General features: G+C 54.0%; 1 protein-coding gene across 3 annotated transcripts; it reads right to left on the reverse strand.

Moving 5' to 3' along the window:
- Positions 1-14,486, reverse strand: DENND4B (DENN domain containing 4B). 3 transcript variants are annotated; one of them, XM_072647036.1, is made up of 28 exons: positions 14,359-14,486; positions 12,255-12,594; positions 11,629-11,881; positions 11,302-11,371; positions 10,830-10,999; positions 10,498-10,742; positions 10,158-10,224; positions 10,002-10,060; positions 9,639-9,783; positions 9,065-9,240; positions 8,767-8,867; positions 8,207-8,422; positions 6,979-7,124; positions 6,595-6,734; positions 6,356-6,482; positions 5,738-5,944; positions 5,222-5,350; positions 4,649-4,808; positions 4,229-4,396; positions 3,579-3,967; positions 3,184-3,306; positions 2,821-2,990; positions 2,573-2,711; positions 2,133-2,369; positions 1,791-1,908; positions 1,500-1,665; positions 1,166-1,230; positions 1-945 (listed from the first exon to the last, which is right to left on the reverse strand). In XM_072647036.1, the coding sequence occupies exons 2-28, from the start codon at positions 12,569-12,571 to the stop codon at positions 800-802; spliced, it is 4,449 nt and encodes a 1,482-aa protein (XP_072503137.1). In that variant the 5' UTR covers positions 12,572-12,594; positions 14,359-14,486; the 3' UTR covers positions 1-799. The 3 variants fall into 3 exon arrangements, with proteins under 3 accessions (XP_072503137.1, XP_072503139.1, XP_072503138.1); XM_072647038.1 differs by lacking the exon at positions 14,359-14,486 and adding an exon at positions 13,368-13,536; XM_072647037.1 differs by lacking the exons at positions 1,500-1,665; positions 14,359-14,486 and adding an exon at positions 13,368-13,485.
- Positions 14,487-15,025: the final 539 nt, after the last annotated feature.

Below are 15,025 nucleotides of genomic sequence, written 5' to 3' on the forward strand. Positions count from 1 at the left end.
GAAAAGAGAGAAGCAGCTTTTACTGTATTTACATCCAACAAAACCTCAAAGACAATCGTTATTGCACAGATCAGGGCCCTGAGTGGGAGAAGCAGCCCTGGGAAGAAGGTGAAGGGCAAGGGAAAAGAGGGAAGACCACCCCAAGTCCTGGGGCTGAAAGTGGGAGCGTAAAATGTGTGTGGGGAAACCAAGCTTCTGCCTCCCTGAGTTCTCATTTTCTTAGGGAAAGGGGGAGGGTAATACAACTACAGGGTCCAGAAGTTTCAGTTCCCCGCCTTTCCAATCTTAACATAGACCCCAAAATCGAGGCAGCTGTTGTGGCTCCAGAATAAATAACATAAAATAAAATATCAACATTGAGGGCAGAAGGTGGGAGCGCACCCAGGTGGGAAGGGGAGCATTTTTGAAGAGAGGAGTTGGGGGTGGGTAGGCAACCACACTCCCCAACCCAGGACCAAGGCAGAGGCTCAGCAGTTCTGTATCCTTCCAGTTTTTTAAAACAAAAACTTCTAAAATGACAGGTGGGCATGGATCTAGGGGTGCCTTGGAGGGAGGCACCTGGATTTGTGGAGGGCAGGAAAGGCAGAGCTATGTCAACTCTCCTCCCACATCAGCACAAGAAAAGCGGGTCAGAAACAAGGGGAGTTGTGACTTTTGGTATAAGTAACCTCTCCTGCCCCAATCAATGCCCACAGACTGGGCAATCTGCCTGGCAAACTCCCTAACCTTGGGGAGCAGAGGAAAGACATTACCCAGAGATTCCTCTGTCCCTTAGGCTGGGATGAGAGGCCCAGAGACCCTAGCATTCCAAAGGTGCCCCAAAAAACTTGCGACAATCAATGGCCTTTGGAGTGGGCATCTGTGCCCGCCGCCGACGCAATTCCTCTTTGCCCAAGCTGCTCGCCAGCTTATTGAAAGCTGCCTTGTACTTCTTGTCAAAAGCCGCTGGCAGAGGAAAGAAGAGAAAGGCTGTGTGTGAAGAGGTGAACAAAACACCCAAGGGTGGTAGGGAATCAAAGCACTCGCCCTATCCACAAAACATCTCATCTGTATGTCTGGATCCTAAAGTTTGACTTATCCCAACATGATGACTTTGGAAGCGCTGTCACACCACCACAGTACAGGTCCCAGCTCCCTCTCCCTATCTGCCTTCTTGCCTCCATACCTATATCCACATGGTCCTTGCCCAGGGCAGCCATAGTCAAGAAGAGAATCTCTCGGTAGATGCTTCTGGAGGTAGAAAAGTGAAAGGTGAATGAGTAGGGAAGAAAAAGGAACTGCCCAGGAAAAACAAGCCTGCCATGAGGAGTGGGGTTGAGTCTCAGCTCTGCTTTCACCTTGTGTGACCTCGGCCATTCCAGCTCTAGAGTTCATGATTCTATAGGAGACTATCTAGAGATGGTGAAGTTTGAGGAAACACAGAGTAGGAGGACCTGAAGGAGCAGTCTCCAGATATTCTAACGGACAGGGTATATTCTAACAGAAAAAGGGGGGGTTACCGCTGTAGGTGCAGGCCCTCAGGGGGGGAGCCCAGCGTGTCCAAGAGAAGAGACACAGCCTTGTGTACTTCATTGAGTCCTACATGCAGAAGCACAGCCTCCAGCAGAGCAAGATTCAGAGGTGCAGGGGCTGTGCCTGGCCATGCTACCCGATGAGGGATCTGGCCTAAGAGGAGAGGGAGAAAGGGAGACCAGGATCTTCTGCAAGGGAAAAGACCCTCCCCCCATGTACCCCATCCCCTAAACATTCACACACACACACCCCTGCTCCCACCCAGGTCTCAGACTCACTGTGAGACCTCCAAAGGACGTAGAGGGGAGGACAACTGTCAGGGTCAGGGGTCAGCACATCCCACAGCAGTCGGATCTGCACCATAGCTGATTCTGAGGGCAGCCAAGGAGATGGGGCCTGGGGGATGGGGGGAGGGTTAGAGCTGGGCCTAGAAGATGGGGGAAAAGGGATGGGAGGTGGGGACAGGGAGACAAAAGGAGTACACAGTAGTTTGAGGGTATGAGATGAAATAGCAGGAAGACAGAGGACTAGGTAGAGATGGAAGAAGATAAGGAAGCACAAGTTGCCCAAAAATTGAGAAGGAAAGAAACAGGAATCCTGGGCCTTGTAGGGGCACTGACCTGGGCTGGGGGAGGCCCATCGCAGGCAGCTAGGATGAGGCCAGGCAAGGTGCTGGGAAGCCGAAGCCGCTGGAAGTACCAAAGCAGGTTCCAGAAGAGGATGGGATGGGCAGCTGGAAGCTCAGGTAATGCAAGTACCTCACTGCCCTCATTTTCCACCAGGGACTCTAGCTCCTTGCGTAGCACCAGAGGACTCAGGTATGCCCATGCCCCACCTTCCACTCTCCTTGGAACACTCTGCCCACCAGGTCCAAGGAGGAAAAAAAATAATTGTCAACTCTGTGTCTCATCCCTAGGATTATGCTTCTCTCTGGTAATCTCTTGTAGACAATGCCATCATGCCCCCATCCCCTAACAGGTACCCGAGCATGGTTTCACTTCCTTCCCTACTAAGAAATGAACTCTCACCCACAGGGTCCACCCCCACAACTGACTTATACCTCAGTGTCTCCATTACAAACAGAGGAATCATCTAGGGCAAGGCAGAGCCGTCGGTCGCTGAGGACAGGGCCAGGGCCCCCAGGGATGGGAGCATCTCTATTATTGGCACCTGTAGAGGTGGGTGTACTATGAAGGTCACTGTCAAGCAGACAAAAAAAGGAGGAGTTTATAAGAGTTGCTCTGGCTTGTCTGACTCTTCCCCAACTCATCCTCCCACCCCCCGTCCCCCTCCGGGCCCTTTTGGTACCGGGGCCTGGAGTCAAGTGTCTGGACACTAAGCAAGGGCACAAAGGGACGAGAGCAGAAAGGGCAGGTGGTATTGAGGTTGGAGTCATCAGGTGCCCAGCCTGCCATGATCTCCTCATCATACACTAGGGAGTCACAAGCCCTACACAGAGAACAGCTAGACAGAAGAATCTGTAGGGGACATGAAAGGCATGAGAAGCATCAATGGGCACATCAACACCTCCAGCTCCCAGCATCTCCTGCTTTCCCCAACCCAGATTTCCTCTCCTGGATCCCCTGTAGATTCACATTCTCCCTATTTCCCAAGCCTGCTACTCCTGCCCACAGCACTGCGAATGGAGAAGAGGGAAAACAGCATTAATACCTCTACAGGAGGAGGCTGGGAGAGACCAGGGGTGTCACTGAGGCGCTCTGAGGAGCGCTGGATACTGAGGCTGCTGAGGGAGTTTTCAGAGAGATCCCACTCACTACCCAGAGACGTGGAGCTCTGCGAGAGAAGCCAGAGGGTTGAAGGAGGGCTATTTGGTGCCAACTCCAAACCTCTTCAGTTGGCTGCCCCCAACCCTAAGTCCTCAGTCTGCCCACCCCACAGAGGTACGAGATTCTCCTTCTACCATGTCCATTCTTCAGGGCACCACCCTCAGACACAGTGGAAGTGCTCTCTCTCCCAAACCCAAAGACATCAAGTTGCTCTCTGCCAGTGTAGATGACACAGCTCTCCTCCCCTGGCTACCCCAGGTTGTTCCTGAGCTTAGATACCTCAGAGGCAGTGGATCCTGGGCGTTCCCGGGGTCGCAGGAGGCTGTCCATAGGACTTCGGCGGGCTGGGAGGGGCAAGTCTGAGGGCAGCTCAGGTGGAGGGGCACGGGACGCAGGGCTGCGGCGGGAGGGGGTGAGCAGCTGCTGTAGACGGGCACCTATTCCCCGCCGGGGAGTACCCACTGCATCCTGCCGCTTGCCAGACTTGGGTGCCTGCCCACCCAGCCCATCTAGGGCCTCAGCTGAATGGGCACTCAGAGCCATGCCTGTTCCCCCAGGGCTGCCTCCAGGCGCTGGATCTTCACTTGCCAGGCTTACATCAGAGAGGCTGCCATCATGCCAGGACAAAGGGGACCCCTGGGGCTCTAGGACACCCAGGGCCTCTATCACTAAGGGAAAGAGAAGGGTCAGGGAGCATGGTGCTCATCCTCTAAGCATCAAAACTATTAAGGGAGAGATCCTCCCTCCCTGAGTTGTCCTTGCCACTGAATAGATACAATCTTTGGGCACATGGATACTCATGATGCCAAGCCCCTGTAATCTAGGAAAAATTCCACTTGACACTAACCCTCCCACCCCCAAAAGGTCCTACTTTCTCCTGAGGCAGGGATATCAGTAAAGTGGGGTAAGGAGGACATGTTGGCACTCACTGTGTGCCACACCAGCCTCCACAGTGGGCTGTGCCCCTCGGGCACTACCCAGACTACCACTCTTCACTAGCCGCCCAGTGGGAGAGGCTGGGTCCCGAAGGCTTCGCCCTGCCCAGGTGGTCTGGCGATGAAGGGGACGGGTCGGGGAGGGCCTCTCCAGGCGGGGCTCTGCAAAAGAGCTTCAGGTAGGTACAGTGTCTGAGGATAAGAGACAAAGATCCCTGCCTCCCGCTCCCAATTACTGCCAATATACAGACCGAAGGTGGGGAAAACATGTCTTCATTTTTGTGACTGCTAAGCAATAATCTTTCCAACCCTCAAACAAGCCCAAGCAAGGACTCTTGCTCAAATACATGTTCCCCCAGCTTGGACCTACCCAGTCCCTGTGGCCTCCCCTCTATGCTATTGCCCCCTGCCCACCTGGCTGGGAACTTCTTGCCTCCCTCAATGCCTGCTCCTGCTGCTTCCGTTCCCGAAGGGGCTGACGGAACTGAGCAGCTCCCAGGACCACATTCCGGAGCTTGGCCCAACGTAGGCGGCCACCTGTAGTGCCGGATGGCCACTTGCTTTCTAGTACAGCCTGCAGGACAAAGCACCCATTATACTAAGATAGATCCCTCTCTCCTCCATGCCCTTAAATATATACCATGCCAGCCTGTGGGGAACGTCCCCATTGGGTCCCAGGGCTGACATTAAAAATCCTACCCCTTCCTTACCCCCATGTCTATGGGTAACCCACAAATATTCCATCTAGGATATCGCTGCTCAAAGTGGGGCATAGTTACAAACAGGATTAGGAAGAAATAGCTGGCAGGCTCCTCCTGGGAGAACATAAAGTCTTTAGCGGGTGGAAGGGGAATAAACTGTGTCTCCAGGAAGAATGTCTCGGGAGAGGAACACGATGCTTGAGGGCAGCAGACCTGCTTGGGGATTTCCCTAGCCTGTCTGTATCTCCCCTCTAGGCCCCATACCCCCACCCTCACCATTCCCCACCTTGTTGTAGTAACCATAGGTGATAGTGTTGGGCACAATGCCTGCCCTCCTCATGTCCAGCATGACACGTACAGACAGCACAGGTTCTCCATAGTGTGAGCAAAGCTGCATTAGCACACGATAACACACCTGGGGGCAGTTGGGCAGGGTGAGGGATGAAGACAGCCTGACTCCATAGCAATCCAGGACTCAGCTGGCCCTGCCTCAGTCAGGTCTCAGGTCTTACAATCATCTTAAAATCACCCGTTTCAACCTACTCAAGCTCCCTCCCCACAATCCTCACTCCTAACCACGATGTTCTTAGCCTTAGTCCTGTGTACCTCTAATCAGGGTCATCATCCTCCTTTTGCTCCTAAATCTTTAATATCTATCACTTCATCCTCCTTTTTCTCTCATGTACCCCCATTTCTTCCTATCATCACTACAGGCCCCCAATATCCTTTGTCACTCTGACTCCTCTCTATCTTTTCCCTACTATTTTCCCCTCTGCCTGGATACCCCTCTTGTAATGCCTACCTCATCAGGCAGCACCACCTTTCGGCTTTCCATCTGTCGAAGAACCTGGTATGCAGTATGTAGAGCCCGGACTCGAGAAGAGGCAGACCGTACATAGGCAGGTAAACACAGGAACCACAGCCCGTAACAGTGCCCCAGCAGGCACCGTGCCCAGAGCTCAGGCACTGCTGCTGACTTCTGGGCCACCCGCTGTGCGACCTTCATCTCCTGCCAGGGCATCAGGATGAGAAAAGTGTCAAGAACATGAAGCCAAGGAAGGTACTCAGGACTGGAGAGGATACCTAGGTCAGGCGGGTATTTTTAATGTTCTGCTCAGAGCTCCTAGGCAAAAAACTCCATGATGCAAGAATAGAAAGACAAATTCTTAAAGGTTGGGGAATATATGAAAAGTGTCACCTGAAGGCCCGGGAAGAAGGGACAGTATCTGGATTCCCAAAGGAAAGTATAATGCTCGGGGAAGGTGGGTATGGCTCCTCTGGGACCAATGATGTTCAAACAGGTAAGCACGGATGAGGAATAATTTGACCCAGGGATCAAAAAGAGCTGGGGATCAAAGACTAGGGGGCTGGGAGTTTGTGACAGCCCCCTAGTCTCCCAAAGTTAACACATACTGATTACCTGCTTGGTGCGTCGTGGAGCAGGGCTGCTGGGTGCACTTCGAGAGGGGCCTGGTGCAGGAGAGAGTCCAGGCTGTTCCTGGGGAGACTCAAACAGTTCTGCACGGAGCTCAGGGAACCCATCGTAACTGCAGCAGGTGATAGGACAGCATTTTCAGTGTGGAGTATCCATTGAGGAAGTTTTCAGGGTGATTTAAAGGAATAGAGATGGGGGCAGAAAGAGGAAGAAAAGGACCTTACCAGTACAGAGGAGTAGACTCACTGCCCTCGGCCACCATGGGTTCCTCAGGGGGTGTGATAAAGACTGTGAGTTCACTCCCTGATGGCTCCTCCAGCTCCACCAACGGCACAGGCTCTGGCTTCTCCTGTTCTGGGTGAACCTGAAAGGGAGTTAGTATGGAGGTGGGTACAAGGCTTGTTGAAAGGGGTCACAAAGATGGAGGTGGCAGGGGACACAGGAGGGAGGCAGGTAAGAAAAGCAGCTGAGTCTGGGAAAAACTGTAGGGACAGAAACACAGCTTGAGAACAGAGACATGCCTGAAAAGTGGAGGAACACACAGCTTGGGGGACAAAGGGGTTCACAGACAGGAAGAGAAAACATCAAGATGAGGTGATGAGAGCTACCTTGTCAACACATGAATCAAAGAACTCCAGGGCAGCATGGCGGGAAGAACCAAAGGAACATTCCTCAATGAACTGTGAGAACATCTGTGTGTGTAGCAGTTGGGCATAGAATTTGTGGCTAGAGCGTTCTCGGGACTTTAGGAAGCCTAGGGGTGGAAAGGAGAGTGATCAGGTACCCCAGTGATGCCCACACTTCAGGGAACTATTTCCAAAGGGTGCAGTCCATTGGCTCTACCCAACTATGCCTCTCTACGACGTTCCCTCCCTGGCACACTAATAATAAGGTTTTACTTTATAACATGGTGCTGCTGCCCAGCTCCACATCACCCTATATCTGCTTCCTATAGACCAGAAGCTGTCTTCCCTCCACTTTCTCTCCCCTGCCCCCCAGCGCCTACCATGGCCTCTGGCACATAGCAGGCTTTAACGGCAATAAATGCTTTACTGATTAAATGACAGCTGGCATTTATGTGGTACTTGAAGGTTTCCAAAGCACTTTACATAGGTGATCTAGTTTGATCCTCACAAAAATTCTGTGAAGTAAGTAGTTCAGGTTTGAGGATACTCCCTTTATAGATAAAACGGCTGAAACTCAGATTAAGAGAACTACCCAGAGTCATACAACTCTTGTGTCGGTGATAGGATTCAAACCCAGGTAGGGCTCTACTGAGCACTCTCTCCACAAGGAAGACTTGGGTTCAAATTCTGCTTCAAATATTTACTAGCTGTGTGAGCCTCAGTCCTTGAAGCTATAAAATGGGGATAATAACATCATCTGCTTCACAGGGTTGTTGTGAAGTTCAAATGAGTTTAATGCAAAGCACTTTCTATGGATATGCAAATGTGAGCAGTCAGTGCCACACTGCCTCAAGCAGGCATGGTATGAACCTATCATTTTCTTGGCAGGCTATCCTTAAAATGCTCCCATCCCAGGACTGACCAGCTTGTTCCCTTATTAATTCCTCATCGCCCCCGAACTGATCGTCAAGAGTTCTGTCCAAATGGATCATTATATTTACTCTCCACTCTTAGGAGTTGCTTTGCCTCCCCAGTTAAACTGGGAGCTGGCCAAAGACAGATGGAGAGGGTGCCTTATTGACCTACCACTACTTCCTGCCCATCTTCTCCCTCCTGACTTTGTCTCTTATTCCTTAACTCCCCAGGCCTCACCTATCTCACCTAACCTAACATCACTCTGCGGGCTCTGTGTGCAGCTCTACACTCTCACCCTGCAGGAAGAAGAGGTTGTCAACATCACGAGCACTCTCAGAGGGCGCCTGGGTGAGTGGTCGGAGGAAGGCCCGATAGCCCTTAAGCAGGCAGGCCATAAAGCGAAGGAAGGCACCTTGGACTTCGCGCTCCAGCCGTGCCCTTCTCCCACACACTGCCTCATAGTCAGTCAGCAGAAACTCCAGAGATGCTTCTTCCTCAGGCCTCGTGTATGCTAGGGGACAAGGCAATGAAGGCAGGGTAGATTGACCTCTGCCTCACTTCCCACCCTTCCACATACATTCTACTAACTCTCCTTCCCTCTAACAGCAGGATAGAAACCTATCCCCAAATGACAACTACCCAAACCATGCCCTCAATCTCTCCATCATATCTGTATGCTTTTATACATTCTCTTCTAATAGTTCTTGTTCCTCCCTCTTATTAAAATGAATTTTAAGTCCACTTACTCCTTCCATGATAATTTCTAGCTTCCCTAAATCTCCCCATGTAATTTTCAAGTGCTCCACAATCCTGTCAAATGTTAAGCCGTAGCCATGACCCCCCAGTGATGCTCACTCTGGTCCAGCTGCTGGTGGAGGGTGGTCAGGGTGTTCAGCAGTACTTTGTATGGCCGGCGGGGAAGGGCCCTGGGCAAGAGCAGCTTCTTCTCTTCTGTTCTGTGAGACACATGGCAGAGACAGGAATGCAATCCACACCCTTCTTCCCTGCTCCTAAAATGCCCCCAATTCTATGACTCATCCTGCTACCTCACACCCACCCTCGTGTCAATGGCCTTGAGCTTACTGTAACTACGCCTGCACCTTCTACCTTGCCAGCCCCACCACCCTCAAACCACAGCCACCATCCTTCTCACTGGAAAAGTGTGTTGGTGTCAAGATCAACGCAGATGACATCAGCAGGTGGGTCATGCAGGTCAAAGTAGCTGGAGTGGATGCCCACGATGAAGGGTACAGGGGCACTCAGCACATCTGCCAGCACCAGTGGGCAGAGAGGGATGTAGGGGCACTGCCAGTGCAGTGGGAAGATCATCTGGGGCAGGGGGTAGGAGGCGAGAAGGGGTAAACCCTGGGGTCCAGGTGAAAAGAGTGGCAAACAAGGGCAAGGGCCAAGAGGGTTGAAGGAGGGAGAACAACTACAGAAACAGGGTCCCAGGAATCTCTAAGACTGAACAAAGGAAGAGGGAAGGGACCCAAGCAAGGAATGTGCCTAGAAGGTGTTGGTGCTAAGTGAGAACTGTTCTCTGGGTTAAGTTTTAGGAAGGGGAGGGTGAAGACCAGAGGGGAATTCTGAGAGAGGTCCAATGGCCTAAGGGAAGGTTTTGGCTAAGAATGATTATCCAAGGTAAACATAATCCCCAAGGATGTATCCTAGAAAGTATTCAAAGGAAAGTTCTGGAGATCAAGGTAAGGGGGGGATAAGGGACTCACAGAGACCAGAGCCTCACAGACACTGGTGAGCAGGTCAGGCCGAAGAGAGTGAACCAGAAGTTTATGCTCTGTAAGGACTGCGATCAGCAGAGTTACTGCCAGCTCAGGCCCCAGGCTCTGTAGCAGCTGCAAGAAGCTGGCACCACTGCAAGGCAATACCCCACACCCAAACCCAGCAAGTCACCAGGGAGATTCCCTAAAATGTCTTAACCAACTTCAAGAGAAAGACCCTAGACCCTCAGCAATAGCCTAATCCCTAGAAAGAAGGACAGCAATTAGATCTCTACAGTGCCCTCTACCTGTCTAATGTGTAGTACTCAACCTGAATCCCAGTGCCCACTCTCCTTCCATTTGGGTACATACCTCAGAGGCAAGGGAGATGAAACAGGTTGACAGAGGAGCAGGTTGTCATAGGGAGACATCTGGGGGTGCAGAAGACAGAGCCATTAGTGGCTAGAGGAAAGTTTTGCAACCACTGAAGTCCCATTGTCCTGCCCCAGGCCAGGCCCCAGCTCTCACCTGTACCAGGATACGGGGTCTCTGAGGGGAGGGGAAGGGAACATTGTGCATGAAGTGGGAGATGTGCCTGGGAAAGGTGGAGGGGAGAAGGTAGCAGGTCAGGGAGCAGATCTCCCTAATCTGTACCCCATTTTCTAACCCCTCTACCCATTTTCCCCTTAGGTTCCCAGTTCCTTCATAATCCTTTTCCCCTTCATCAACCTATCTCTTTTATTTTCCCACTTCTATCATCTGCCTCCCCCATAAATCCTTCCCATTCTCAGTAACCCCTTTTACTTCCCAAATCCCTCCCTGTCCTTCTCTCCCTTCGACCTCTCTCCCCAGAGGGGCCGGCACTCACGCTTCCAAGGGCAATCGGTGGGGGCCAGAGACAGAGTATCGATAAAGGAAGGTGAGGAAGGCATGGAAAGCAGAGAAGGCAGGCCATCGGGACAGTACTGCCACAGCCCGGCGACTGCGAACAGCCCGGCCCCCTAGTGCCCGGCCCCGTTCCACTGCACTCAACAGCCCCAGTGCCCTCGCCTGCCGCTCTGACAGCCGAGCTCGTGGGAATGCCTCATAAAACTGCAGAGCTGCCCCATACACCTTGGGGGAAGGCAAAGGGTCAGATAGGTTTTACTCGTCACCCCCTCCCCAGCAACCCCCTCCTCCTCCTCCTCACTCCTATCCTACCTTGTCACCAGCAGCACCTGTGAGCACAAAGGTGGAGAAGACAGGTACAGGGTACTTGGTTTGGGCAGGCCAACACTCAATGGTGGCTCCCATAGGTAGGCAGAAGACAGGCACAGACTCAGGGAGCGGGAATGCTTCATTGTCCTGCTCTGGGTACCGGCCTAGCAGTTCTGGGTACCAGGCACGACACAAGAGAAAGGAGCTGCTGTCAGACTCCAAGCCACAACATGGGAGAGGGCACATGAGCATTACAAGGTACAGTGGAGAAGGTGGGCACTCCATGACAGGGGGAGGTACACAGAGAAGACACTACTACTAATAAAGGTCCAAGCAAAGTATTAAAAGGATCTGAATCACCAGGCTTTGGGGTGAGGGAATGGGTACCATGAACAGCGGGAAAACTTTAAAAAGAAGAAGAAGAGAACACACAGAAGGATGGAGAAATGGAATGAATATAGTGCCAGGTACCAACCTGCCTCATAGACCAGAGTATTAGCCTTTGCCAGGCCCACCTTGTAGCACAGGTACACTGCTGGGCCCCACTGAAGACAGACAGGAGAAAGAGTTCTGATGAAAAGAGAGCTCTTGGTATCCTACTCCAGACCTCCTATGAATTTCTCTGGTCCTCATGATTCTTAGCCCCCAGGGTACCTGCTCTCATAATGTTGATTCCCTGACCTGTAGAAGTCAGGATTTCTCCTCAGCTCCTGACCTCATCACAAATTCTTCTTGGTCTTGGTCTCTTACAGACATGATCCACCACCCTACTCCATCTGTTGTTTCTACCCTCTCCACTCACCATGCCAGGATTGAGATTTCGAGGCAGGCGGCAGTATGTGTGGGGGGTTCCCTCGCCTTTGCTGGGCAGGATCAGACAGAGATCAGTGATACCCAGGGCATGCAGTCCTGCCCCTTCAGCTGCCCGTCGATAAGTGAGGTAGGTGCGGGGATGCCCAGGGCCTGGAGGAGCCAGGTTGGCAGAGTGGCTATAGGGCGTTGTCTCCAGCACCTGGAAACCTGGTTTAGGATGTTCCTTCCCCTCATATAATACCCTGGTGAGTTAAGTAGAAAGAATCAGTAGCACATGAAAAGAAGAGATGCCCCCATCTTGCTGATTCTTCAATACATACCCTTACCCCACCAAAACTGTTACCCTCCCTTTGCTTGGCTGTTAGCATCACAAGAGAGACTGAACCCTCCTCTTTGGACTCTGTCCTTCTTGCTCCCCCTTCTATCCAACTTGTTTTCCCATTCAACCCTTTCATCCCCATCCCTTCCCTCCTTTGTCCTCTTCCCATCCTAAACTGCACTCCCTACCTTCCTATCATTTCATTTAGACTGTTCCATTCATGCCCCATTCTAACCTTCCCAATTTTCCCTCTTCCAAAGCACCTGGCCAGGTCAACAGCTAGAGAGGTCACTCACCCTAACTCAACAAGGGGAGGCTTGTCTCGTCCTCTGCGATAGCAGATGGTGGGCTGGGAGCCTCCCAGAAGTCCAGCACTGAGCTCCAGGGGGTGGCCACTAGCTGAGGCTTGAATACAAGTGTAGCCTTGGGGCACCTCTTCCCCCAGAGCCCGAGCAATAATGGCCACATCTGTAATGGGCTCTGCTGGACGGGGTGGGCGCAGGGGGCCTCCTGGCTCAGGCCCCCCAGTTTCTTCAGAGACTACTCCTCCACTCCCTGCCAGCCCAGCCACCACAAAGTAATCCACCAGCCGGGGGGGCCGCTCCTCTGCCATGGCCCCCCCTTCACTTACTGCATCTGAAAAGGAAGAATGTGAGATGGGAGGGGTGGGATGAGAGGAAGAAGGCAAAGTCACTATGGCAACTAAATGACCCTCCCCCTACCATACTCACTAAAAGCACAGTACAAGACCAATCCTGAACTATCCCACTTATGATATCACCATGACTTCACAGCTTACCTAGTTGCCTTAAAGTGAACAGGTCCTTCAAGTAACGTTATAGTGACATCACTACCCTTGCTGTATCTGATTCCCTTCCCCTCACCCCCAACTCTGGCTATGACATCCTTTTTTCTGGAGTAATCTTGTACTTTCCTAAATGGCCTCCCCAACACAGGCATTACAGCAACCTCACTTGATTATTTTAGGGCCTGCACCCTAACACTGATATCATATAGGATAGCTGTGACATCATGCTGACTTCACAAACTTATTAAAGGATTTGTAACTCTTGACACCTTAGCTGTGACATCATGGAAGCAATCTAGTCCTTCTAATACTCTTCCAGGGCTCACTGCTGCAAGCACCACACCCCTGCTATCAAAGCGATCCCCCATCTCCCCTTCTGAATTCCTCTAAGAACCAACACAAAATCACAATGATTACTCGTCCTCCTCAAAGACTCAAGCTAACTACTTACTCATCTAACCCATCCAATCCCCGTTCGGACAGGCCCCATGACAACCAGAGGGAGAGAGAGAGAGAGGTTCTGCCTTTCCCTCTGCCCTCAAGCCCATGGCTGCAGGCAGGCCCATCCAGGCTGGTCCCTTGTCTGCACCCCCCCTCTCACCTGCTTCCATAGCCCAGCACCAGGGGAGAGGGAGTTCCTGGCAAGGGGGTAAGGGGTCCTGGGGAGCCCTAGGGGAATGGTAGCCCAGAGAGTATGGCGGTACAGCCAGGCTGAGGAAGGGGGGGGATGCATCAGAGGGGAAGGGAGGTGACTTCCTGAAACAGCCAAGGGGAAGCTGTAGCTAGGCCAGACGGAAGTCAACAAATGGGGGGGTGGGGGGCAGGGAGTGCTGCAGAGGGGACCAGTACGGCTATGCCCAGCACGGAGCTGATGCTGAGCTGCTCGGCGCCCACAGCGGCGCCAACAGCGCTGACCCGTCATGATCCCTGCACTTCTCCCCCAAAGTCTCAGCCAAAGGAGGAGGAGCTCCTGACCGGCCCCTGCTCCATAACCTGGCCCCCCCCCGGGCTAACTTTAGCTCCCACCCCCCTTCGGGGGGGGGGGGGGATGAGGCCAATCAGGCAGCGTCAGGATCCTAATTTAGCTCCTCCGCTTCCCACCTGGCGTGGCCGGCGCCCTCCCCCTCCCCGGCAGGCGCCGACCTCTGGGGTGGCCTGGGTAGCCCTTTCTCACGGCCCCGGGGCTTGGATCACTTCCCTCGTGGACTAGAACCCTCCCCGTGCTCCTCCACCCTCCTCCCCTCCTGGAGCGAGGCATCTTCCCGGGCTCCCTCCCCGGAGGAGCACAGGTGGTACTTTCCCTCCTTCCCCCGTGGTGCCCACACACCCGGCCCAGAAAAAATAAGGGGGGGAGAAGATGGGCAGCGACTAGGCGCCCAGCAAAGGCGGCCGAAGCAGGAGGGCAGGGTCCCTGAGTGGGGGAGGGTCGGGGAACAGGTGCCTGAGACAGGGGGACTGACACATCAGGGAGGGGGAGGGGGCCTCTACTCCCTCCCGTCTTCCCCCCAACACTTTCGCTTCCCTTGGAGAGAGGAACCGGAACCAGATGTGCAGCGAAGGGGGGAAGCCCTCCCCGCTCACCCCCCACCTACCTGCCTCCGGGCTCCTCGCGGGGCGTCCGGGCCCCCCCTCCCCCCGCCCCCTCTTCGGGGAGGGGGGGGAGGCCGGGGAGGATGGCGGGATGTTTACCCGGCCCCGGACATCCCGCGCCCGCGGTGGCTCCGGCTGGGCCCCCTGCCCGTAGCGTGCGCTGGCCGGCTGCGCGCGAAACCTCCGCCGCGGAGAGGTCCGGGCGCCCTTCCCGCCGCCGCGCGCCTCCGCTATCCCGCCGCGGCTCCGGCTCCGGCTCCGGCTCCGCGCTCGCTCCTTCGCCCCCGCCCCCTCCCTCCTCCGCCTGACCCCCACCCCCACCCCCGCCGCGCCGGCACCCCCTCAGACGCGATGACCCCGGAGGCTCTTTCCGCCCCCGACTGGGCCGCCCCGAGCCCGACCCCTGGCGGCTGGGAGGGCCCTCCGCACGAGCGCTCCCCCTCCCCTCCCGGGAGCCCAGGCTGAGGCCACCGCCCCCACCCTTAGTCCGGGGATGCACACAAACAGCCTCGCTGCTCCCAGTCCGCAGCCTCCGCTTCTCAGTTCCCTTTTCTCGAGAGGACAAAAGCTTTGGAAAGAGGAAGGGCTGAGCTCGGAGGGGACACATTATCTCCCCCAAGGCTGCAGTGCAAACAGCAGCGGAAGGCATATCCGCAGAAAAGAGGGCCG

This window comes from Notamacropus eugenii, chromosome 2 (assembly GCF_028372415.1).
Source record: "Notamacropus eugenii isolate mMacEug1 chromosome 2, mMacEug1.pri_v2, whole genome shotgun sequence".
Lineage (NCBI taxonomy): Eukaryota > Metazoa > Chordata > Mammalia > Diprotodontia > Macropodidae > Notamacropus > Notamacropus eugenii.